This window comes from Gavialis gangeticus, unplaced genomic scaffold (assembly GCF_001723915.1).
Source record: "Gavialis gangeticus isolate Ggan-Ray unplaced genomic scaffold, GavGan_comp1, whole genome shotgun sequence".
NCBI lineage: Eukaryota > Metazoa > Chordata > Crocodylia > Gavialidae > Gavialis > Gavialis gangeticus.
In genome coordinates this window covers 28,415,104-28,440,243 of record NW_017728998.1, presented here as the reverse complement: position 1 = coordinate 28,440,243, position 25,140 = coordinate 28,415,104, and the positions used below count along the sequence as shown (strand labels likewise).

The following is a 25,140-nucleotide window of genomic DNA, read 5'->3' as shown; positions in this document are numbered from 1 at the left end:
TGTTCTGGGAGCAGTTCCTTGCAGCTCCCACACAATTCCTTTTTCTATATTCTAAGTAGTCGTCGTCCCAGCAGGTTCAGGGACTTATCTGTGTTTCTGTTTCCCTGCATCATCCCAGAGATGCCGTCTTTTACTTGGCTGTCAGCCAAGCCAGCTCCCACCGCCTCATTGTCTCTCTGGACTCACCACAGCAGCGTGATCCTTTGTAGCAGTGTCTTTCCGGGTCTGACCTGTGGTGTCCTCAGGAAATCCAGAGCTCCCGGCGTCCTACCAAGTCACAGGTTAGACTTCTTTGTCTCGTTCAACTCTCTAGGGTCTTGATTACCCCCGTGTTCCTCTTCTGGTGCCCAAAGGCAATCAGCTGCTGGTTTTATCTCCGATTTTCAAGAGCTAATCATCCCACCTCTTTCCAGGTGTGAAATCCTCTCCACCTGGCAGGATGCATTCAGAGTTCACTCCTCCCAGAGTTAGCCCAAGTAACAGGGCTCCTGCTTGAGTCCCTGTTACAGTCAGAATTCATGGGCATGTTTTGTGTGTGTGTGTGTGTGTTCAGAATCTGTAGACTTTTCTTATCCTTTATTTCTGTGGTGCACACCTCAGGATTCAACTTTGAAATACGCACATGAAGGACCCAGATTTATGGTTCTTTCTGGTTTCTGCAGGAAGAACATCACACTCGCATTGAAATGCTGAACACCCTGACCATCAGAGACTGTTAGACTCCAGATTTATAGTTATTATGCACATTTGGCAGACCACAAGCATGCGTATTTTGTCTGCGTGGCTTTTTATGGGCAAAGTTTAGAAACCAGAGCTGAAGATTTAGCCCCATATACCATGAAACCTTTGTCTTTATGGAAGTTTCAGATTGACTGCATATTGTGATTTATGTTCAAAATTAATTCTTGATGGTCTCATATAAAGGAGGACTTGGCCACAAAAACATAAAAGGTCCCTGCTTTCAAATGAGTCTGCAAACTTGGATAAAGAAAAGTCAGAATAGTTCAGTTTTAGTCTGGAAAGAGTATTCATGTAATTCAGATTCATGTTACATACACAGGATGCTTCATATTTTATCTGTGGATAACAATTGAATAGTTATAAAATGACAATGTGAGGATTTTTTTATGGTTCTGAAAGGGAAAGATCGTTTTATAGTGGCCAAAAGCTAGATAAAATTAAGAATTAAATATTGAGTGTTTTAGTTTAAAACTTGAAAGCATAACCTGGTTTCTTACTAAAAATAAAACTAAATTGAAAAAATGTGTTAATTGTTAAGTAATTGGGGTGTGATTATCTTACTTCCACTTGCAGCATTTCTTGGAAATTACATGTGTCATATTACACAAGCTCGTCTTGTCGCACTTTGTTCTAATGTAAAGAATTTTTTGGAGGAAGTACAAGTATGTGAGTGATGTCATAGAGGTAGCAAATAAATTGAAGGGGCTCACCAAGGAGATGACAAGGAAATGTTTATAACCTTGAGAAACTAAGAGTCTGGAATTTAATTTTAAATTTAATCGCAACTAATTAAATTTATTTTAAAAATCAAGAGCTACATTAAAATAATCCTACTTATAAGCCCTTTTTTAAAAAGTTTAATATTGCAGTTCAAGTTTATTTCTTATTTTAACTTACCTATTTTCTTTTAATCTTTCTCAGTAATAATGCCAATTATCTAATTTAATGGTTTTGGAGTTGTTAAACCCTTAACAACTATCTGTGCCACACAGTGTTGTCATGTAGAGAAACTCAAGCCAGTTCAGAACATACCTGCAGCTTTATTTTTTTTTTAGTATTCAATTAAGCTTAGGTATCTGGATGTGGCACTGAAGTTTCTATGTAGACATGTCCTAGGTTCTTATTCTCAAAACATTTGTACATATGTTTAAGCTGATTACTCTGAGTAGTCCTGTTGGTTCTGAACAAAGTATAAGGGCCCTGACATGCTTTCAGTTAAAGATGCCACCAGATCTGATCCCAACAGTTTTGCCTCCTACCATGCCACATGTGCATGTCAGGAGGCCTGTCTGTGGAATCGGGGATCAAACCCCATTCGTGCTGTTGTCCTTTGGGGCCAAGCCAACTCTCAGGATCTCAATATCGTGCTGTTAGACAGGAGGGCGTGGTGTACAATTGCATATGCACACATACAAAAATTAGTTAGGTGCATACACACTCTACCAACTCAGGCACATACACATCCAGTACACATACACGGATCACTCATTCATATATCATTCACACAATGAGATATATGCCAGTTCATGCGTATACCACCCACCTACACATACACACAGGTGAGTTCCTAACTTGGGTGGTGTGTTGTGGTGTTGTGTGTATGTGTGCGCTTGGGGTACTTGGGACCCCTAGGGTGCTTGGTGACTATGGGAGGGGAAATCAAGGGTCAAAGATCTCCAGAAGGAGAGAGATGGATGGGGGTTAGAGTGAAAGTGCCAGGAGTGAAAGTTGCTGGGGCCAGGATTAGAACTGGCAGACTGGAGGGGAGCTGCAGTTACTTAAGGTCAAGTGGTCCCAGGATTACTCAAGGTGACTGGTGCAAGGGGAAAAGCCCAGTGACAAGGAGGAGACAGCCAGGAAAGAGAGAGAGAGGCAGAAAGCTGGGAGACTGGGGGGCAGATAAGTGATGGCAAGCAGGAAACAGGCAGGAAACAGACAAAGACCCAACTTGGGGTTTCAAAATAACAGGTTTATTAAACAGACAACACACTACACAGCCCCATGTGTGTGTAGGAACCAATAACTTCACACACACACAGTCACACTCACAATGGTAGCAGGAGAAAGAGACTCGGTGGACGGGTTGGAGTCCAGGTAGGAAAGAGAAACAGAATCCAAGTCCTTGGTTGAAGAGGGGGTGGGGTTGATAGCTATCTATCCAGGCTGGAAGGGGGTCTTTGTCCAGCAGGTGTTGTCCAGAGGGGGGTCACTGGCAGGGCCTCTGGGTGGATAGGTAGTGTGGCATGGTGCTGGTCCAGATGGAGAAGGCGTCCCAAGGAGTCAGTCTTCACTACCCCTTTTATTGGCCAGACTACCTCTGATCTCCTCTGGGGAGGTCCTGTCCAGGCAAAGTCAGCCCTGTTCCAGAGGATTCCAGATGTTCATACTGAGCATATGTAGCCTTTGCAAAATGGTGGGTTGGCTGATTTCTGCAGCAGTCTTTATCTTCCAAATCTTGAGCCAGGGAGAGTCAATGCAGGGTGATGGTTGGGTCATCAAGTTGATGGTTTGGTCATTCAGAGGGAGCTATTTTTAGACCTACTGCCTCTTGTCTCTCAAGCACCCTCATTCATCCCCATTCATTCAGGAACCAATTTACATAAGAGGGGTAGGTATGAGTCATAGGTTACAGCGGCAAGGGGTACAAGAAGGAGGCTTGACATTACTTTACAGACATAGGCCTAAATTATATAAATTCAATATAAAACAATAAAAATCAATGCAAAAATTATAGGAATACAATACAATATAAAACAGTGCAAATCAATACAAACATAACAACGCTATTTACAATATTAAAAGGGGCTTATTGCAATAATAGTATACAAGAACTTGGCTTACCTAGTATTACTTGTAATCACTTATAAGGGATAGAGAGGGCAGAAAAAAAAGTCAGAAATGGTTAGAGGAAGGGGAGGGAATGTATTTTTAAGTAAATTAAAAGAAAAACTGAGGCTTTTGCTACAATGCCCTTTCTATTTGCCACTGCAGGGGAGCTGGGAACCATGATCCTGGGCTCCCATACACAAGCAAATTGAAAGTTAATTGCCTGCATCCTGGCATGACCCAGGACAGTGCCTGGGCCAGGGCAGACGGTCAGCTGATTGTCAGTCTGCCCCAGAACAGCCCAGGGCAAGTTCAAGATTATCAGTCCTGTGTCAGGTTCACCCAGAGCTGTCTGGGCCACCAATCAACTGACTATTGGCCCTGGTGGAAGGAGCCAAAGGGCTTTCCCCACACAGACTTTATACTAAGTGTCTAGCAGGGCTGCCAGGTGCAGGAGATCAGAGGCTCATGGTGAAGGGAGCTGAAAGACTTAAAGTCTCTGGTAGGTGGAACAGAAGTTCTTATCCCATTGGGAGCTTCTGATTTTTTCCTTCCCCTTCCTCCATGGGGAGGCACTGGGTCCAGTTGGAGACAGGGGGCTGATGCCAATAGCCAATTGTTGGCACCATTCCTGGGAAAGCTCCCAATCGGTTGGAGATTGGGGCGCCCCCAGCCAGTGCTGACAATATTGTCACACTTAGGTTGGATATGGGGGCTATAAAGGGTTGATTCAGACAATCAGCTGATTATCAGGCATCAGCCCTGGAAAGCCCCAGTGTGTGGACATGCCATACCTTCAATTTAAGGTGCCATACAAACCACCCATACAAAGGTGCGTTATTTTTAGAACACTTGTTTCTGGCCGGTTTACCATTTTATGGAACCTTAAATTGGGAACATGTGTAGCAACCTTCCCATTTAAGCTATGATTAACATGTTAATTGTGGCATAAATGTAATGGGTTGAGGGGCCCTAGTGGGACTACTCATGATAGTGAACTTAAGTCTATATGGATTTGTAGCATTGGATTCTTATTTTATATTCATGTTACAGGATAAATTTATATATCTGTTTTGTATTAGACACCTGTGATACAGGAAAATCAGTAATATTGTGAAATGAGATTTCAGAGGGGCTGTTAAATTTAACAGTGGTCGACTTTAAGCCACATACTGATTTAAGGCTTCTTGGAAATCTTGCTGCTTTGCCTTTGCCCTGGGAGAGACTCAACAACTGAATGTTTTTTCTTTTTATCTCCTAAATAGTTTTCTGCTTTCATGCTTCTTAGTTTTCAACATTTATATCAGATTGTCCTTTCACTATATATTTATTTGTGTCAGCCTCTGCCAGCTGGTTTTGCCATACCCTTCTCAGTGCCATTTTATTATTAATATCCATTCTTCCCATTTTTCTTTTTTTTTCACAATTGAATCTCCATTATAATTTGTCCATGTTGCAAGTTTCTGATAAATTCACTTGGGAAGGGACCATCTTTTAGACTATGTGCTCTAAAAAAATCAAATCCATCCAACCCAGGAAGGAAGACTACATGGTTCTATAGTGTAACAAGTTTTCTTTGTTTGATGGTATACATGGAAGCAGTAGTTCATACTTTTCATAGCATTGTACTCTATGCTTATGACGCAATTCAAAACTGAAAATATTATGTAAGTATATTAAACTTAGAACCTAGTATTTTCAGGAAATGACAAAATGAAACATTATAATTTAACACTAAATCAGAAGATATCATCTTGGCAAAACTTCCTGCAAAGTAACTAGCATCCATTTACATCAAAAGATGATGAAAAAGATAAATTGAAAAATGTGTTGAACTTGAGCTGTTTCACCTTATCGCATATTAGCATACACAACCTGACAAGGTAATAATGACATATAGCAAAGAAACTATAATATGCTGGTTTTTTATGATAATGAGATCTGGTATTAGGTTCAAACAGTGCAATGGCAGAAAACCAGTATGTGTAATGAAATCATCTGATGTGTGCTGAATGATAATTGAGGAAAGTTCATGGCTCTTTTTTTTTTTTTTTTTTAAAGACAACACAGTTGTTAAAAAGAGGCTGGTAGCTTACAAAAGCTTTATTAAAATATGCAGCAGAGCAAGAAACTAAGGGCCAAACTATACATTTTGTACAGGAAGGATCAATGTAGGGAAGAAATGTATTTGTACAATATAGTCAAAAGCACAGTGCAAATTATCAGGTGAAGTGATACTGCTGCTCCATTGTGGCTTTTTTTTCATTTGTTCCCTCTTTCTCCTTTTTGGAAAGCAGGCAAAAAAGGTAAGCAGGAAGCCACAAGAGGCAGGGAGCTCTTCCAATACTGTTTCAGGTCCCAGAGAAATGCATCTTTGGTAGCCTTGATATCTCCCAGAACCCAGTGAAGACATCTCTGCAGATTGTTGGGATTCGGGATATTTTTTGCGGATCATGAGCCCTTCAAGGGGACATCCAAAAAAAATCTGTCAACCCTCAGTCCATACTTGAAGAGACTTAGACTGTCCCATTCCAGTTTAAGTGGATAGGTCATTCTTAAGTCATTGCCAGACCTGTTAGTGACTTGTTTCTTTCTGGGAAAAAGGATATGGGATTACTCTTCTTTCTCCATACAGTTGATGTAGCAGTGGCATCCCTGGCAAAAGGGATTAATTATTCCTACCAGCAGGGAATTTATCTCTGAAATAAGTCACAGACAGATAGACAGACAAAGATTTTCTAAAAATTTTTCAGCAACCTCTGGAGCCTTTTTGATAACCATGTGCTTTGATAGAGTCAGGTATCATGGTGGAACCCAAAAGGCCTTCTAGAATCAGAATAAATGCATGTCAAATAGGTGTTCTAGTGCTGAAAATTTCTGAGCAATTTCCACTGCTAGAAATCTTTCCAGGAGAAGAAGCAGTGTAGGCATCAATCTTGCAGCTGCCTCTGTTCCCCAGCTCTCCATGCCTTCTGCAGACTGGGGTTATCTTGGTCTGGGAAAGGCATGGGGGCAGCATCTGCTCCAGGCTTCTCCCAGAGAGCAGGGGACAGCCTGCTTATTCTATCACTCTGGTTCTGGTGACAGGAGCAGAGAGTGGAGGAGCAGCCATTTTTGCCCCCTTCCCCTCTGGACTGGGGTCCCTGATCTGGGAAGCACGTGAGAGTTGCCCAACGTCTCCAGTCCCCTTCCAGAGTGGTCCGGAGGGGGGAGGAACAGTGGGACAGAGCCCTCAGCCACTTTTCCAAACTGAGCAGTTCCCAGTCTAGGAAAAAGGCTGAGAGCATTGCCCCACTGCTCCTCTGCAGGAACAGATTAGGAGGGGAGCATACAAACATTCATTCTTGCAAGAAGATTTCTCCAGGCTGACATAGAAGATCTTTCTCCCAGAGGGAACATGTTTACCCAGGGAGGAAGTGAGTGGTCCTTTTATGCTTCTAGTTTCTACTGGGAGTGTAGCGATTCTCCCACTAAAATATAATGTCTGTATGGAGCCCCCCCCAAAATCCTTAATTAAGGAGCAAGATCAACCCAGTTACATCAAGAAGCTATCTGTCCATGGACTGTGATGATAAAACATGGTACTGAACTTTTCTCAGTATGGTAGATGACCATTAAGGAGACCATTCACAATCCAGTCAACAGTGTTTGGGTAAAAGGACTATACTTCACATCATGCTTGAAAAATAGGACTTTCCTTGCACATTGTTTGCATCCATTTTGCTTTGGCTTGCCTGTCAAGGGCCCCCAATTTTGGAAAGAAAAAATGAAAAAAGAAAAAAAAGACAAAGGAAAGGCCTCTCTGTATTTGCTTAAATCTTTTGAATGATGATATACTGCCAAGTAGGTAGCTCAGATATTCACAAGTTGCAACTTCACAAGTATGCTGTATTTTTCTTGGTATAGATTAACATATGTTTTAAATCTAATAATCCTTTATTTCTTATTTACCATTTTGCACCATTGGTTTTAAAAGGTTATTGCTTAAAAACAATAATGAAAAGCATAACAATGAACCGAGATTACTTTAACCTTACATTTGGGCAAAATGCTCCTAAACTTTAGATAAAAAAGCCTAGCTACTTAATTCCTAAAATATTCTTTATAGTAATTTAATTATTTTCAGTAGTGTTCAGATAAATTATCACTAAATTTTGGAAAAAAAACATCTTTTTTTTTTTTAGGCCAAGTAATAAAAAAAAATCAGTAATTCTTTCCACACTGAAGTTTTATCCTGCTTATTCCTGCTTTTGTATTAGGCTGATTTAAGAATTAAATTGGTTCTGTCAGAGGGATAAAGTAAATGAGTGGCCTTTCCTGTGGACTTTTTATGAAGTGGGTTACCTCTGTGGTGTGGTGGAGGGGTTGTTTTCCTGCTTTTAATTCAGTGACTTAGCATTACTGGGGGGGGGGCTTCTTACCGTGTCTACAATGTTTAATAGTGTCATTGGTGAGTTTCATTTTCCTCCAATTGCTAATTTCATTCTATTATAGTTGGTATAAAATATATGTGATGTTTAGCAGACAAAGAGGGAGCAGTATATAACTATTGTAAGAAACAAATTGGTAAATGTCCTGTTCTTTTACAGCAATCAGCAAGCTTTTTTATTAGAGAACGTCCCATGCGATAACGCAAGCTGCAAGAGTGCACGTCGTATGTTTAAAATCTATTGGGAGCTCTCGGATCTAAACCAAATCAAAGATGCTGTGATAGCAACTTTCTTTGACATATATGAAGACGTGAGTTCAATTTTTTTTAATTGTGTTTCAGGTTTTAATTGCCCTCTGTCTGTACCAATTTGAGCTTTCATTCTAAAGCTGCTACACCTTGGTATTTGAGAATTGATAATGAAAGCAAAAGCTAGGTAAACCATGTTTCAGCTTTAATGGTGAGCAGTGGGGAGATTTACAGAAAAACTGCCTAAGTTCTACACTAAGAGCTGTCTAACTGTAGCCTGGAGGCCACATCCAGCCCTGTGGGGTAAACCTGCAGCCCCCTGGGGTAAACCTGCAGCCCCCTGGCTCCCAGTCTGGATGCTACTCCTTCCTGATGCTGCCATCAGCAGGGCAGTCCCTAGGGGGGAGTGAATCGGGGCGACTGCCCCAGGCCCTGTGCTTTGGAGACCCTGCAGAGCAGAAGCAGCACAGAGCTGGGCAGAGCAACAGCTCTGTGTCCAGCCCCTCGCTACCCCCACCTCTGCTGCAGCACCTTCTTTGTGTCAGAACGGGGGTGGGGCCCCACATGGGCTGATTTGCCCCAGGCCCCGCACCCTGCTTGGGTCGCCTTTGGCTATCAGACTCTAAGCCTTCTCCCTCCTCCAGCTTTCACTTCCTTTGCCTGCCTCTGGGGGGCAGGGCAACATGGCATAGCCCACAGGTCTGAAAGATCCCATGGCCCCAGGGAGTATGAGGGGTCCACACAGTATAGCAAAGAAGCAGTGACATGGTGCAGCCAGGGTGGAGGGGAAGAACATGTGTGTGACAACATACAGCTGGCATGGCATGCAGTGTAGGGACATGGTGCCCATGCAGCTTCTGACCAGGGGCCACACAGTTTGTGGCTGGAGGGGTCTTCAGATATTAGACAGACTTGCAGTAAATCATAGAAAATTAGGGTTGGAAGGAACCTTAGGAGGTCATCTAGTCCAACCTCCTGCCCAAAGTAGGACTGTCCCAAACTAGATCATCGCAGCCAAGGCTTTGTCTAGTTGGGTGTTAACCTCTGAGGATGGAGATTCCACAACATCCCTGTGGAGGAGGCTAATAAACCTGTTCCAGTGCTTTACTAGCCTCCTAGTAAGAGACTTTTTCCTAATATCTAAACTAAACTTGCCATGCTACATCTTGAGACAATTGCTCCGTGTTCTGTCATCTGCCGTCACTGAGAACAGTCTAGCTCCATCCTCTTTCAAGCCCCACTTCAGGTAATTGAAGGCTACTATTAAATCCCCCCTCAGTCTTGTCTTCTCCAGCTTAAATAAGCCCAGATCTATCAGCCTCTCTTCAAAAGTCATGTGCCCCAGCCACCTAACAATTTTCTGTGCCCTCCTGTGGACTGTCCAATTTGTCTACATCCTTTCTGTAGTAGAGGGTCCAGAACTGGGCACAGTACTCCAGGTGTGGCCTCACCAGCAGCAAATAGAGGGGTGTAATCACTTCCTTCACTCTGCTGGCAATGCTCCTAGTAATGCAGCCTGGTACAGACAGTCCTCGACTTATGACTTTTCGAGCTACGACAAATGGCATTTACGACCTTTATAAATTGACACCATGTTTTGAGGTTTCAACACGGGTTTCAACTTTACAATGCTGGATACAGCTGCATCCAGCTGGTAAGTCTGGAAGTGGGGAGCGGAGGAGGGGGGAGAGAAGGGGCATGCAGGGGGAGGCAGATCAACACCCCCACAGTGAAGAAAAGATTGGAGCTGGGACAGTGGGTGGGATGATTGCTGCCCAGCCAGGGCAGGGAGGCACAAGACAAAGGCATGGCTCATCCAAAGGGTGCGGGGGGCTGGCTCCTGCTGCTGTGCACTGCTGGTTCAGGAGCTGTTCCTGGTAGCTCCCACCACTTGTCTGGGAGGGTTTGGGTGGGGGGGGCATGTGTCCCCAGATCTGCGTGGGGTGGGTGAGGCCAGGGCTACACCGTGCTGTGCTCCAGGCAGGCGCTGCTGCCACTCGCCCTGCTGGAGCAGGGCGAGCACAGGACGGATCTGCTGCACTGCCTCAAGACAAGCAGCGCACAGCGGTGGGAGCTGCCCCCACACCCCACAGATGGGCTGCAGCTGTGTCCCGTGCCTGCCCCATCCCAGCTGGATGAGCGGCGGGAGGCATTGGGGGGCATGTGCCCCCAGATCAGGGTGGGTTGGATGGCAGAGCGGAGGCTATGGGGGGGCTGCAGCCACTAGAAATTTCACCGTAGCCCCCCCATAACCCCCACTGTCTGCCCAGAGCGCAACATGGTGCAACCCCAGCCCCACCCACTCCACCCAGATCTGGGGGCCATCCCCCCAAGCTCTCCCCGACCAGTGGTAGAAGCCACCAAATGAGCAGCTCCTGGACCAGCAGCACGCAGCAGCCAGAGCCGCCCCCCTCTCCCTCCTCCACACCCCTCAGATGAGGCATGCCTTCGCCCTGTGTGCTCCCCACCCTGGCTGGACAGCACTTGCCCCAACCCCTGTCCCAGCCCCAATCTCTCCTTTGCTGCGGGGGCATTGATCTGCCCTTCACATGCCCCTTCCCTTCCCCCCTCCCCTCCCCTTAAAGACTTACCAGCTAGTCTCAGCTGTATCCAGCATCATAAAGGAGCCAATCACCCATTTATAATTTCTGTGGGAAAATTGGTTCTAAGTTGAAGTGTTTCAACTTAATGCGTGGTTTTCAGGATCCAGTTATGTCGTAAGTCTAAGGACTGCATGTATGCTGTTAGCCTTCTTGGCAACAAGGGCACACTTTTTGGCTCATATTCACTTATTTTGTCCACTGTAACTCCCAGGTCCTTTTCTGCAGAGCTGTTGCTTAGCCACTCCTTTCCTAGCCTGTACCAGTACATGGGGTTTGTTCCATCCTAACTACAGGACTTTGCACATGTCCTTGTTGAATCTCATAAGATTTTTTTGGTCCAATGCTCCAATTTGTCATGGTCTCTGTAAATCCTAGCTTCACCCTCCAGTGCATCTACTACTCTCCCTAGCTTGGTATCATCTGCAAATTAACTTTCATATGCTTGTTTATCATCTTCTAAAACCTCCATTGTCTATATTTCCAGGCGAATAAACTAGAGGGGCTTCACCAAGCCATTAACTTTATCACTAAAAGAATAAAGACTACATAGTCTATAAATGGCTGTCTAAACCGAGTAAGCAAAGATTTACTAATGGGAGGAAAGCATCACTACAGTCAGATAATTTAACAGTTAATACTAAACCTTGGAGCAAGTAAAAGATTGTTTCTTTAGCCTTGTCATTTACTCTGCAAGAAACACACTAATCCTTGTACTGAGTGTGTTTTTTCCTGTAACTATCACCTTTTGCAAGCTCCCAACTGAATTTCCCAGATGGTCACAGTTAACTATGATCATCACAGTCCCCATATAACACCAGACTTGCACCCCATGTTACTCCCCACACAACTGTCCCACTTTTTTTAAACATTCGTTTACCCCAATGCCATGACTAGACTTGAGTCCCAAAACAGATCACAGCTCATGTATTTAGTATGCTGTCCATCTAGCCCCTAAATAAACCATCTTCATTCCTCCATCTTTCTCCTGTCTGGAAGTAAAGTCTAATTAAATAGTTAACTTCTTGCTGTCCTCTATAACGTAAAATTATTTTAATTTTTTTCCGTTTAGCTGGTATTTTACAGAGAATTTAATACTTGACGTTTCTGTTGAATGTAAAGCTGACAGCTACTGCACACAGTTATTTTATGCTAATTTATGTAATTAACATACTTCCTTTTAAACATAATGAAAGATATATTGGTATGACTTTGTCCGTAAAGCTTCCTGCCTATAAGTGCAAAATTAGATAAATAAATAAAGACTCCTGTCAAAATTAGATCTTGGTACAAACCTCAGACTTAAACCTGGTTGTCCAGCTCCCAGTTTCAAGCAAGCAGGAGGTTTTTCATCTCACGGAAAGGAAAGTTTGGCTGTTTCTCTTTTGAAATTTAAAACCAAAATGTCAAAGTCCAGTCTCACTTACAATAAAGGACCTAGTTTAAAAAATTGGATATGCCTCATTACTTGTGGATGTCTTATGGCTCTAGTTAGCCATTTGTGTATGAAAATATATAACTGGTACTTGCAGGCAAAGGATGTGTTCTTGTGCTATAAATTGTAAGCAGCCCTTACTTGAAAATACAGGTTTCTGAGATCTGTATTTCTTTTTTCTGATTTACTTAGGGTCAGACTTGTGACTCACCCTAATTTGATAGGTAAAGTAATAAGGTCCCTCCATGGCTACATTCTGTGTCTCTATCCTGGTTGAGCTACACCAGGTACAGTGACATTTGTAGCCACTTCAAAAGGAGAGGGAATTGCTCCTAGAGCTGTGCGAAGCTTCGGTCCCTGATTCGATTTGGTGGATATTCAGCCCGATTCAGTGGCCGAATCTCCAAATCAAATCAGAGGACCCTTTAACCTCTCAGAATCAAATCAGAACCCTGCGAATTGATTTGGAGAAATATGGCGATTTGGACATGGACACAGTTTTAAATGCTTTTTCTACATACCGCTAGGTAGCAGGTGGCTCATGAATGCCACGATGCGGGGGTGCATGGAGTGTCCCACAGAAGCACCAGGGGCTCCCCAGCACGCTCAGCAGCAGACCCGGAAGTGGAACAGAAGCAGTTCCAGTCCACTTCCAGGTCTGCTGGAGGGCCCACCACCGTCCCCTTCCAGCTCGGCAACTGGTGCCTTCTGGGTCTGGGGGGGCACCCGGGATCTCCCTGCAGCCGATCACTGAGCCAAGGGAGCATGGGGGTGGGGCCCGTGTGCTCCCCCATGGACCTGGAAGTGGACCGGAAGTACTTCCGCGTTCACCACTGAGCATGTGGAAGGCCTCCTCACACTCCTGTGGGATGCTCCTTGCACCCTAGCATAGCAGCATTCACAAGCCATGCTGGTACCTCGAGGTATGTAGAAAAAACATTTAAAGCTGTGTCTATGGCCAAATCACTGATTCTCTGAATCGGCATCGAATCTTCAGATTTGGATTCACCCAAATTGAATCGGGGACAGTGATTCAAATCAATGAATCGAATCACTGTCCCCGATTCAGGCCAAATCCAAATCAAATGCATACCCCTAGCTGCTGCAACCATTATATCTGTGTGATCCTGGAGTGCAGCCATAGGCTGAATACAATTGACTGTATTCAGCCAGTGGCTGCCACCACAGTGCTCCACACAGGGCTGCGTCCAGCCTGCTCACACCTGGGGCTACCCACACCACACTCCTGTGCACATCTGCCCATGGCCCCAGCCTAAGCCAGTGCATGCAGCTTGTCAATGAGGCTGCTCCCAATGCAATTGCAGCCACCTAGGTACTGCTCCGTTCCCCTCGCCTCCATCAGCTCCTCCTGCCCCTGCTGCACCACTGTATGCAACAAGTAGTGTGGGGAAGCCGTGTGGACGTGTGCCAGGCACCACACGCTCAGCCAGGCCTGGGAGGGAAAGCTGTAGCTAGGTGGCTTCTGTGCCAGCGCGTGAAGCTCCAGCTGCAGCTCCCTGCCACCTTGCACCCATTCAGCCCCCAGCAATGGCTGCTCATCACGCCAAGCAAAATAGATCAGAATAAGTGGAAGGCAGCAGGAGCTGGAGCCCTGTGAGCTCCAGCCCAAATAATTGCCCACCTCTGCTGTAGTAATACAAATGAGCCAACTCACCCTATCTTTGACCTGGATAAAGTGGGGTTAGGATGGTTTTGCTACATTTGTATCGCTGCAGAATCAGGCTGCTTTACCAATTTGTTGTTACATCTTGTATTGGTGTCCCTTGACACCATTACAATTGTTATGTCTGTCTAGATTCAGAATAAGGAGTTCTCAAAGTAAGGTTTTGTTGGGTTTTTTTAAATGACACTTCAGCTGTTACCATTTTTTAAAATTAGATTTTTCCTTTAAACCTTTACCATATTCCTTAAGTTCTGAGCTGTTCCTCAGCAGCTGTTAGGAGAGTAACAGGTTAAGTTTGAACTCCTGCCAGCACCCACTGCGACTCCCCAGGATAGTGTCTATGTCTGATTTCCCTCTGCAGTTTAATTTATCTAAATGCAGCTCTCTTCCTTTCTTTTTAGGCAACTCCGGGGTATTTAGGTATACCAATCTGTACAAAAATGGGGGGAAGGGGATTGTGGGAGAAACCTAAGCCAGTGTTCTGAGTTGGGTTTGCTATCTTTCAGTTGCATTTACTCTAAACAATTTGTATCTTCAGTAATTTCCATCCCCCACCCCCTGCATTCCCTCCCCCGCCCCTGCCTCCACCCCTTCAGTAAACTTTTTGAGCAAGATCCATTTCCAGATAGCTTCAGCTCAGGTTAAAAATGTGCTGGAGTTTGGTTTCATTCCCATCCCCAGTTTAAAGATCCTGGAGCTAAAGGCAGATCTCACCTTCCTTTGCTCAGGTTAAGTAGTTACAGATTATTCACCTAGCCAACCCTTCTACTCAGAAGTAAAATGGAACTAATTCCATTTGCAGGTTTTGCATAGAGATACTATGTTTGCTTATAAGCAGAGTATTTTCACAGCCATCTGATCTCACACATGCAAGCACAGTTAAATGGGTAAATGATACCCCTTACCCACTCCAGTATTAAGTTTTCTCTAGGTTTTCTGTTTTTGTTTTTTTTCAGTCCCTCCAAATATTAACAAAGAAAAGCTTTACTAGACTCAAGTAATCTGGAGGTATTTCTGTTTGAAAGGCAAGAAGCCCTTATTGTGTTGGCTCAAGTAAAAAATAACTATGGATATGTGTTTATTTATATAGAGGAGATGTTATTTAAGAATTCAGAATTTGTCAAATGAAACTACAGTTACCCAAGTATTTCCAGTATCTTTTTAATGGTAACTACTTCACACGCAAATTGTTAATGTTTTCAACTGGCTTTACTATTTGTTTATCTAAAGTTGAGGGATGCGGCCTCTAAGAAAATTTGATTGTGGAAGGATGTTATTTTGCTGTCCAACAACCATTAGGTTCCAGAGGGATTCATGGCTCACTTTCAGAAGAGTACATGGCAGTGAACAGTAGTGATAACTCAAGGCAAAAAATTGCTTAGACTTCTGAAAGGTACTTTGGGTCTGTACCTGGATCACTCTCCTCTAGTTTGGGATGAGAAAATGAGGAAGGAAAACCACACACATTCATTATATAGAACTATCAAATTAAGTGACTTACACTTATGATTAGTATAAGATGAACAGTATTTGGGAATCTTATAAATATTGCTAGGTGCACAAATTTTCTTAATTTTTTTTTAGGTTATATAGTTGCTGTATTTAGATGTTACTTATTTTAATGGATTATTCTTTCCTTTTACTTTCCTCCCCTAGGGAATATTGGATATTATTGTGTTAAGCAAAGGGCATTTCGGCAAGGACTTTGCTATCCACGCATTAAAGAATAACTTTGAAGCTGATGCTTATTTTGTTAAAGTTATTGGTAAGTGATCACCATAAAATCATATCAAAATGAGATTTTTATGAAAGCAGTGTACATATTTGGCAAAGTGTACAAAATGTGACAGCGCTGTAAGACAAAAGCAGAGTAATATGCCCAAATTAATTCTGAAGTGGAATATGGCTGTTGCAGATAATTAATTCTGAAATATTAAACAACTCTAAAGGTTCTTTTAGCCAACTCAAAGTTGTTTCCTGTTCCAAATATTTAGAAAATGGATTTTGGCTAGCAGTCTCTTATAGTAATGTTCTTGGTCCCCTCTGTGCTGGACAGCTTCTACAGGACATTATCCCCTTCTTCATTGTTGTCCTTCATGATAGCTAGATGATGCTATAGGTACACCTTCATTTTGCTCTTTATGTATAAATCTAGAACCAAGAGAATGCCTATAAGATCATTTAGCCTTGTGGTTCACCGCAGCCCAGGCTGGCGCCTTCTTGATAAAGCTTTTGGCATCCTTGTTCATTTGGGAATCCAAAGGAGATGCTAAATGAAGAAGATCCACTCAGAAGTGGATGTGGTGGTCCTTTTTCCTAACAAGTTGAATCTTATGTAGCCCTGTCTCCCAAACCATTGAGAGTAAAAACCAATGAAGCCAATAAAGAGCAGGTAGCAATTATAATAGCAATTATATTTTTTTCATTAACCTTCAGGTCTTGATTGTACCATTTTTGTCAGTCCAACACAACTCAGCTCCCATAGATAAACACTGTAGTGCAACAGGGACTTATTTCTAAATCAGTATGCAGTGCTGTATAGCTCTATATCTGGGAAGCTGAGAGGTAGGGACTTTAATCACAGATTTTGAAGTACAGGCAGTCCTCGGACTTACAACACAATTAGTTCCTGAAAACTGCATCTTAAGTTAAAACATTGTAACTCGGAACTGATTTTCCCATAGGAAGCCATGTTATAAATGGGGGATTGGTTCCTATACCAAGGCCCAATACCCTGTTTTCACCAAAAATAACCCAGAATTTTGTACTCAATCAATTATAGATGAGTAATATAGCTACATTAATGTACTTATATTGTAAATAGCAATCATATTGATTTGGAAAGACTTCTTTGAGGTGACTTTGCTGGACTTTTTGAAGGTCTCGGTTGGACTTTTTGAAGTGCTCTTGGCTGGAGTCTTCTCAGGAGTCTTGGCTGCAGGTTTTCTGGAGTCTTGTCTGCTTTCTTAAAGAAAGTGTGCAAGGAAGTTTGGACAGATGTTCTCCAGGGAGATGGGCAACACAGCAAACTTGTTTGCTGGCATGGCGTGGTGTTGGATCAAGCATTGTAAAGTCGAAACTGACATCAAAGTTGAAACAGTGTCAATTTAGAAATGTTGTAACTCGAAACATTGTAAGTCAAGGACTGCCTTTAGTAATAAACACCCTTCTAGTGTCTCTGAGGAATTTAAAAAATGATGCTTAGGCTAAGCTGAGGTTGCTGTGACAATGGGGACATGGCAGAGTATAGTCATTTGAAGCAAAGGATCTTCTACTGTTCATGACCAATACATTTTGGAAAAATGAGTGAGTGGCAGCACTTTACATTGTAGAAAGCTCTTATTCCTGTCAGGTATGGTTCTTGAGTTTTCTTATCAGTTCTCTGGCAAGATGCAGATTCCTGCATATCTTTATCTTGGACCACAAGACCTTAAAAACATACCTTTCAGCTATATAGTAGGGATCTTACTTTCACTGAGAGAAACTTCTTGTGTAATTGTCACCTTCTCCAAGAGGATTTTGGTGCTTGGTATGTTTGAGCATTATTGTTCTTTGAACTAAGAGGCCCCAACCTCAACATTATTATAATCTTCCTCATATTATAGTGGTATATATTTAATAGTGAGACAGAGGAAGTGGCACTGTTGCACTTTCAGTTGAATAAAAACCTTAAAAGGAGGCAGAAGGATGTCACTTTAAATGTGAACCACATCTAGAGAGTAGTAATGAGAGGGAGACATTCAGAGCTCCAAGACCAACCCTTTTCATTACCGTGCTGTCTGTGAAAACAGGAGGGATTTTTTTTGGAGCAGGTGAGGTCACTTCTGAGGAAGACTGAAAGCTCCTACAGAATCCTTGAGTTTTGCTTTCTCAAATGTACAGTCATTATCCTCTCACCTGCTGCTGCAAGCTGTCGGTAACACTTAAGTTGCTTTTCAGGTCTACACAGGAGAACTGAATATTCTTCCTATCCCAGAAATGATGTACTGCTCTATAAATTCTGTAGTGAGAACTATCCAACGTGGAGAGGACGACCAAAGAGAATTCTCCTTGCTTCCAGATATTCATTCGAGAACTCCCTGTGACTCTCCCTCAGGAGAGCTCATTCCCAGGGTTCATTTTTCATATAGTACCTTTAAACTTGCATCTAGCTAGCATTTTCAGCTTTGGGACTGTCATTCTGGAAAGTTTTTCAGGAGGGATGGTCCAAAGACCAGGCTTAGAACAAAGATGTGAAGATAAGGTAGGCAGATCTTCCATATTATATAGTCCAGTTAACTACTTGTATTTACAGTAGAGAGAAATTCATTAGCCTTGAAAGTCTGTAGTTAGGCAGGGCAGTATGGCACCTTGTAGACTACCTCATTCAGAGAGACATGAGCTTTTATAGCCTATAGCCTACTTCATCAGATGCTGTGTTTATGGTAGTTAGGACTGCAAGGCAAGAGATCTGAGTTCTGTTGTGGCTTCTGATAAATTAATCATCTTTACTTAGAACAAGTGGGGATTCCGTAGGAAAAAAAACTATAGGAAGTTTGTTCTTTCAAAAGCCCTTTTATTTGTTTGTCTGATAACTATTTGAATGCAGCCCAGTCATTGGAAAGCTGAGTTACTCTTGTCTAGGAGCTCAATATTGTCAACTATGAACTATGCGCGGCTGATCCAGCACGCTTTCAGAATTTGTAACCAGCCTGAGTGCATTTGGTACTTCTAGTTTTCTTACAGGTTGCAGCATCAGAGAATTGTAAAAACTGGCACAACTACACCCAGCTTTCAGTGTTGCTCTTCAGAACTCTGTATTAAGGCATGGAACTAAAGAGAATTGGGTCCATTTCAGTTTCCTGTTGCTTTAGGAAACTTCTGACCAACCTCAGAGGCAGGTGTTTAAGCTTATTATTGCAGGCCAGAACTCTAGCAAACAGGGAGGAGAATCAAGAATAGAGGATAGAAATAATTCCATGGCAGCATCCAGGAAACTGAAGAAATGGCAGAGCAGCAAAAACAACATCCCACCCTTCCAGCAGCCAGGAAATTCTAGTTTGGGCAGGAGAATACACAGAAAGTTTCTCCCCTTCCCCAGTACCCAGAGGCAATTGTGAGATCACAGCTTGACATTTACTAGGAAATTGCTCTACTCTTCAAAGGCAGCTATAAAAGCTTGGTTCCACAAGCAGGGTCTAATGGCAGGTCCCTGATAGGAATTTTAGCACTCTCCTATTTCTTTGGTCTGCTCATCAGTACCCTTCTATCTCTCACTTCCCTGAACTTGTTGCCTCTTGCCTTATTTTGTTTGCTTTTTCCATTTAGGGTTTGAAATCTTTAAGCTGAGATATTATTGGTCAGTAAAACACTGAATTTTAGTAATTTATTAATACATCTTTCAAATGAGCATAAGGAAATATCTTTTAACCAGTTAAATAATCCTGAAACAAATAATTGTCTACTTATGTATTCTAGTTTTGTCCCAACTAGTAGAGTTCATAACATGATTTTAAAGGAATATATCAATACAGTCTGCTTTTAGGGGTTCCTGAATATATATTCTATACATGCTGTGCCAGTGCTAATTTGGTCAATAAAGTTAAGATTGTATCTTGGCTCATCAGGCAGTAGGATGAAGAATATTGATCTTAGTCACTAAAGAACAGAGTTCTGGGTGTTACTTTAAAGCTTGGCTAAAATATCTTTGAAGAAATAAGTGAAGTCTGAGATCATTAGCAGAATATGTAAGGACTGGTAATCTTCAAATCCAGTCAGTTTACTCTTCAGTTATTACTTGAAAAAATCATTCTTCTCCTTTATAAAACCCACATTGGAATTCTTAGTGTTCCCCAATACAACTACTGTTCTTAACATCTAGTGCAGGGCAAAGAGCATGTGTATCGCCACTAAATGTGGCTCATAGCTGCTGAAACTTTTTTTAGTTCATATTTAATAGGTAATGACTGGTTTCAGAAGCTTGCATAGTAGTCCTGAAAAAAAATTGATAAAGATGCCATGTGTCCTGAATGTTGATAAGAATAAATTGTTTTTTCTTTAATACTTTTCCAGAGTATCCTTAGTCCTTAATATTGAGAAAAGCCTTTTCATTTCTCATGGTAGAGGAAGACTTCTACAGCAGTGTCTCTTTTGTTTTGCTTCTTAAGTAAAGAGGTAGATGAGGGCAATTCCATTCATATACAGATGACATAACTCCATGTCGTAGTGAATTTGGGATTTCTCAGGTCTGACATTGACCGGAGTTTGAGGAGGATTAGTCTGGTTAATCAGAACCTAGAAAAAATATTCTAGAGTTATGAGTTTTGACTGAGGGGGAAAATCAGAAGAAATAACAGATATGTTTGATTTGAGAGAAGGTATCTATCTGTTACTCAAATTTAAAGTCACTGCAAGTCACCTTGTAGTCCACCGCCTACTTGCACACATTCACATAGGCAGCAATAGCTAAGTGCATTTTTTTCCATCTGTGCCTAGCATAATCACAGTGTTTTTTTCAGATACAGACTCCACGGAGTTGCCCATCTCCTCTTCACCTCAAGATTACATTATTATAATATTGTTTTCACAGTACACAATTGTGCATTTAGAAATGTCAGCTAGTGGAGAGCATAGTGGGCTGCTTACTTCAAGATGTTTGTTACTCAGTGGCTGCGTATTACACCTGTGTTTCATCATCTGCCGGCTTGTTTCCATGTACAGTTTAGTGCTTGTGTTTAAATTTTCTAAAATACTGTGCTTTAAGTTTTACCTGTCTTAGAGTGTTATCACTCTGATAAGGCAGGTGCGATTCATGAGCTAACAGGACTCTAACTAGATGGAGGCTAATGACAGAGTGTGTGCAATCAGGAGGACTGAGATCTGAGTTTTGATTGCGTACGTTCTCCCCCTCCTTCCCAATCTGACTCATCCCAAAGGGACTGAATCTGTGAACATGCTGCTTAGCTATCTTGTGTACTATTTGAAAAAGGTAGTGAGAAGGCTCATTATTGGGAGGAATAAGCAAGAGAGAACAGTTGTTGGTTTAATTTGTATTTGTCTTCAAACTATTAAGTCACCAAAAGCCTTCAGGAACACACTTTTTATAAATCTGCATATAAATATGAAATAGCTATACAATATTATGCAATTTTATAGTGGGTTTATTTTTTCAATTCAGTGTGCTACTCAAATGAATCAGTGGCCCCCTCTACACATGCAGGTAAAGGCACAATGGGATCTAATACATGATCTACACAATCGCACCTCTTGCCATGCCACATGTGCATACATGGCAGAAGATGCGATTGTGGGATCACACATTAGATCTCATTACGCCTTATTGCCAGTGCAAAGGGAACCTAATTCTGAGCTCCCCCTGCAGCAGCAAGAGCCAAGCTCCTGTGACAGGGAGCCCTCTCATTTGAGGGGCTCCCAGCTGTGTGGGTGCCCCACCTACCCCCAGGGCTTGGAGATCATACCAGCCACCATCTCCCAGGCTTAGGAATGTGTAAAACCCCTGGGCCCTGGGGTGGAGTCTGGGGGTACATGAAATACGCAGGTGCTGGAGATCGCAGCTGCCTTGTTCCCAAGGGCTCAGGGGTTTCCATGCACCCCTGAACTGTCAGGATCATGGCTGCCTCAATCCCCAGGGTCTGGAGGCTTCACACTGGTCATGGTGCACCCCTGTGCCTGGGAGCCCTGTCAGCTGATGGGGTTCCCAACCTCAGGGGAGACCCTACTACATGTGCAAATTAAAGTTGGATATCAACAAGCTATAAAGATAGTACACTTTTTCGAGATCTAATTTGACAGCTGGTTGGAGCTTTTTATCACATAAGTACTTTTGTATGTGTATTTGCTCTTAAGGCAACTATGCATTAACCAATTAATTACACAATACCTGTAACATGTAGAAGGGGCCAGTGTATATAATGTTGGTTTCCATAGGTCTTTGTGCTCTAAAAGTAAGAAATAGCACTAATGAGTTATCTTGGTGAATACAAAAATATTACATAGCAGTAAAACAAGAACCAATCTGTGTTACCTGATTAGGACAACATAAAGAATCTCCAGTGGTAATATCCCATGGTAATGGGATATTAGAATCTCCAGTGGTAGTATCTAATGGATATGGTAATTCTAATGGATATTAGAATCTCCAATGGTAAGATACTCTCCAATAGAGTATCTTTTGTAACAATTTTATTTTAGAGTGAGTTCTACTCTCATTTTTCTTGAAGTCATTAGGAATTGTTTGTATGTGTCTGAAAGTAAACTTGAATGTGTTTTAAGTTAATTAAATTCAGAGGTAAGGACATAGATATTTTAAATGAGGCCTGAGCAGAAATGACATTACATTTAATGGAGCCTAGATGCTCACAATGGAATAACTGAAAAACAGAATAAGACTTCTTTCATATGCTCCATATAAAGGAACTTAGAGTGGAAACAGCCATCGCATTTATGCCACCATAAACATTTTTCTGGTGGCAAAAACTGTGATCAAATAGATGTTGCTACACTTTTTCCACCACATCAAAGGAAAATCAGTGGCACGACAAAAAGCAGTAATAGACTCTGCCACTTTATTGTAGCAGATGTCTATTAGCTCTGTGGTGGGAGAGTATAGGCAGATCACACTCTTCAGCCACCCCAGGTAGGTACTCTTGCAGTTTAAGAGCCCCTCAAACAGTTGCAGGACCCAGGATTTGGAGATCCTTCTCTTCCAGCATCAGCTCTGCAGCGGCAGGGCCAGCACTGGGATATTTTAGAAGGATCTCCCAGCACCAGCCCTGCAACCACAGAGTTGGCATCCCCCACAGTCTCAGAAGCCAGTCTGGCTAAGCAGATAAAGTGGAGAGATCACAGCACCTTTGTCCCACACCATCAAGGACAGAACAGGGGATGATGTGCATTTTCATGCATTGAAGTGGATCAGCTGTGCCATGACACATCACAGCATAGCTGATCTGCTTCGTTTGGGGGCATCCATTTCTAGCCTTAGAGAATTAGTGAATCTTACAAAGAACATCCATTCTTTTGTGAGTTAGCCTTTTTACATTTTAATAGGGGAGTAGGTGTTTGTTAACTGTAATTTTAAAATGATAAGTGAAATTTCAATGGAAGCATGCAAATCACTCACTCCTGTAATCCACAGATTAGTAACACAGTGGCTTGCAATAATCACCATTAGTTAGTACAGTTAATTACCTTTCCTTAATCTATGGGTTGTTAGCTTGATAGACTGTAATGATCTATCATGTTAATGGAAGCTTGCAGTTAAATAAAAATAATACTGTGCATTACTGTATGAGTAATGTAATCTACATAAGTGTTCAGACAATCTTTTGGAAAGTAAAATTTATAGAGAACCCATTAGTAGGGCATTTATCCACCCCTGGCGCAGGGTTTAGAGTCCCTAGCTCAAATGCCCTTCAGTATGTCATTCCCCCTTACCCTCCTCCCCGCCTCTCCTGCCCTCAGCCTTGGGCTGGGGCCAGCAGTCTGCTGATTGTCAGTCCCAGGGCAAGTTCCAGACCCATGTGTGATCCTGACTTCAGGACTGATAATCAGATGTTTGTTAGTTTCAGCCACACATTTAAATTTAAGGTGACATTCAAACAAGCCATAAAAATGTTCTACATAATTTTCTGTATATGTAGAATACTTTTTGTGGCTTGTTTCCCATTTTATGGTGCCTTGACTTAAGTGCACATGTAGCACATTAATTGCAGCATAAATGTAACATGAATAGAGGGCCTATTAGATATGGGACTATGAGAGAATGCATAGCTCCTGCATCAGACCCAAAAAAAAAAACTCAAGGTGTTTAATGCTGAAAAAGTCCCCTTCCTTACCAAAACTACAAGAAATGTTGGGGCTGCACAAAGTTTTTAAAATGACAGAAGTCACCTTTCATAGTTTCATAGATGTTAGAGGCTGGAAGGGACCTTACAAATCATTGGGATCAGCTCCTCTGCACTTGGGAAGGAACATTTAAAAGGAAGCAACCCTTGAGGAACACATACCTCCAGTCCTCAGCTTTCTGAGATATCCCCAGTAAATGACAGCTTGCTCCCCTTCCCGTGGACTGCTTGAGCCCCCTGAGAGAAAGATAAGCTAAGTCTACTTCCCTTTGATTCCTGTGCAAGAATGTAAATTTTAAGTGCCATCTTTAAAAATGTTCTGTGAGGTAGAAATCTTAGATCAAGGGTGGGCAAAATACAGCCCGCAGGCCATATTCAGACTGCCAGGCCATTCTAGCTGGCCCGCGGGGCATCTAAAAAAATCTAGAAAATTAATATTTATCTGCCCCTGGGTCCTGTCATAGATGACAGGGGAAGCCACAGCAGGCTCCTGCAACAGCAGGGCTTGGCCACCACCCCACCCCCCCAGCCAGAAGCCCCAGCCTAACAGAGCTTCTGGTCTGGGACCCGTGGGGCTGTTCGAGCCTGCTCCAGCATGGGGAAATTCAGGTAAGAAGGAGGGAGGCAGGGGAGGACCATGGTAATCGCCCCAGTCCTTGGGACCAGGCCAGCTCCTGCCGAATTCCATGGTCCAGTCATGCAGCCAGGAGCCACGTGGTGCAGCGTGGCCAGCGGCTGGGCAGCAAAGTGGGGAAAGTGTGGGGGGGGCAAGGGGAGTGGAAGTGAGCAGCATGCAGGAGCACAGGGCCTGCGCTGGTGTCCCGGGGCCCAGGGCCAGGCGGGCGCTGGCAGGGTTCTACAGAGCTGTGCTGGGCTGCCACCAGGGAAAGGGGGGAGCTGGCCGATGGCTTGGAGGCTTTGGGCCAGCTGCACTACATCTTGGCCCCCGCGTGAGGTGGAGCGGCCCTTGCAGTGACCCTCAGGACCGCCAGCATGGTTGTGGTGGCCAACGGGCTTGGCAGCAGTGGAGAAGGAGGATGAGGCAGGTTTGGCTGCTGCCACCTTCTCCTTGTCACTGCGCTCATGGCAGTACTCGCAGGGCCACTCATGGGAGCAGCCACTGCTGCCGCATACCTCCCACTGTGCCCAGTCTCCGTGCTCTACCTCCCCACATGGCTGCCATCACCGGGCCCCCTCCTGCAGCTGCCGCCACTGCAATTGCTGTTGTTCCAGCTGCCACGGACACCTTGGCCTGTTGCAGGTATGGCACAGAGCGCAAGCAGCGCTCAGCTGGGGTGGCAGAGCCACGGCAGCAGGGGCAGCCTGGCAGC

General features: G+C 43.2%; 1 protein-coding gene across 1 annotated transcript in view; it reads left to right on the top strand.

Annotated features, from left to right (window-relative positions):
* Positions 1 to 25,140, top strand: part of ITFG1 (integrin alpha FG-GAP repeat containing 1) — a 247,876-nt gene that overhangs the window by 143,850 nt on the left and 78,886 nt on the right. The window contains exons 11-12 of the mRNA XM_019505663.1: positions 8,157 to 8,307; positions 15,621 to 15,729. Coding sequence (XP_019361208.1) covers positions 8,157 to 8,307; positions 15,621 to 15,729 — 260 coding nt within the window. The remainder of the gene's footprint in view (positions 1 to 8,156; positions 8,308 to 15,620; positions 15,730 to 25,140) is intronic.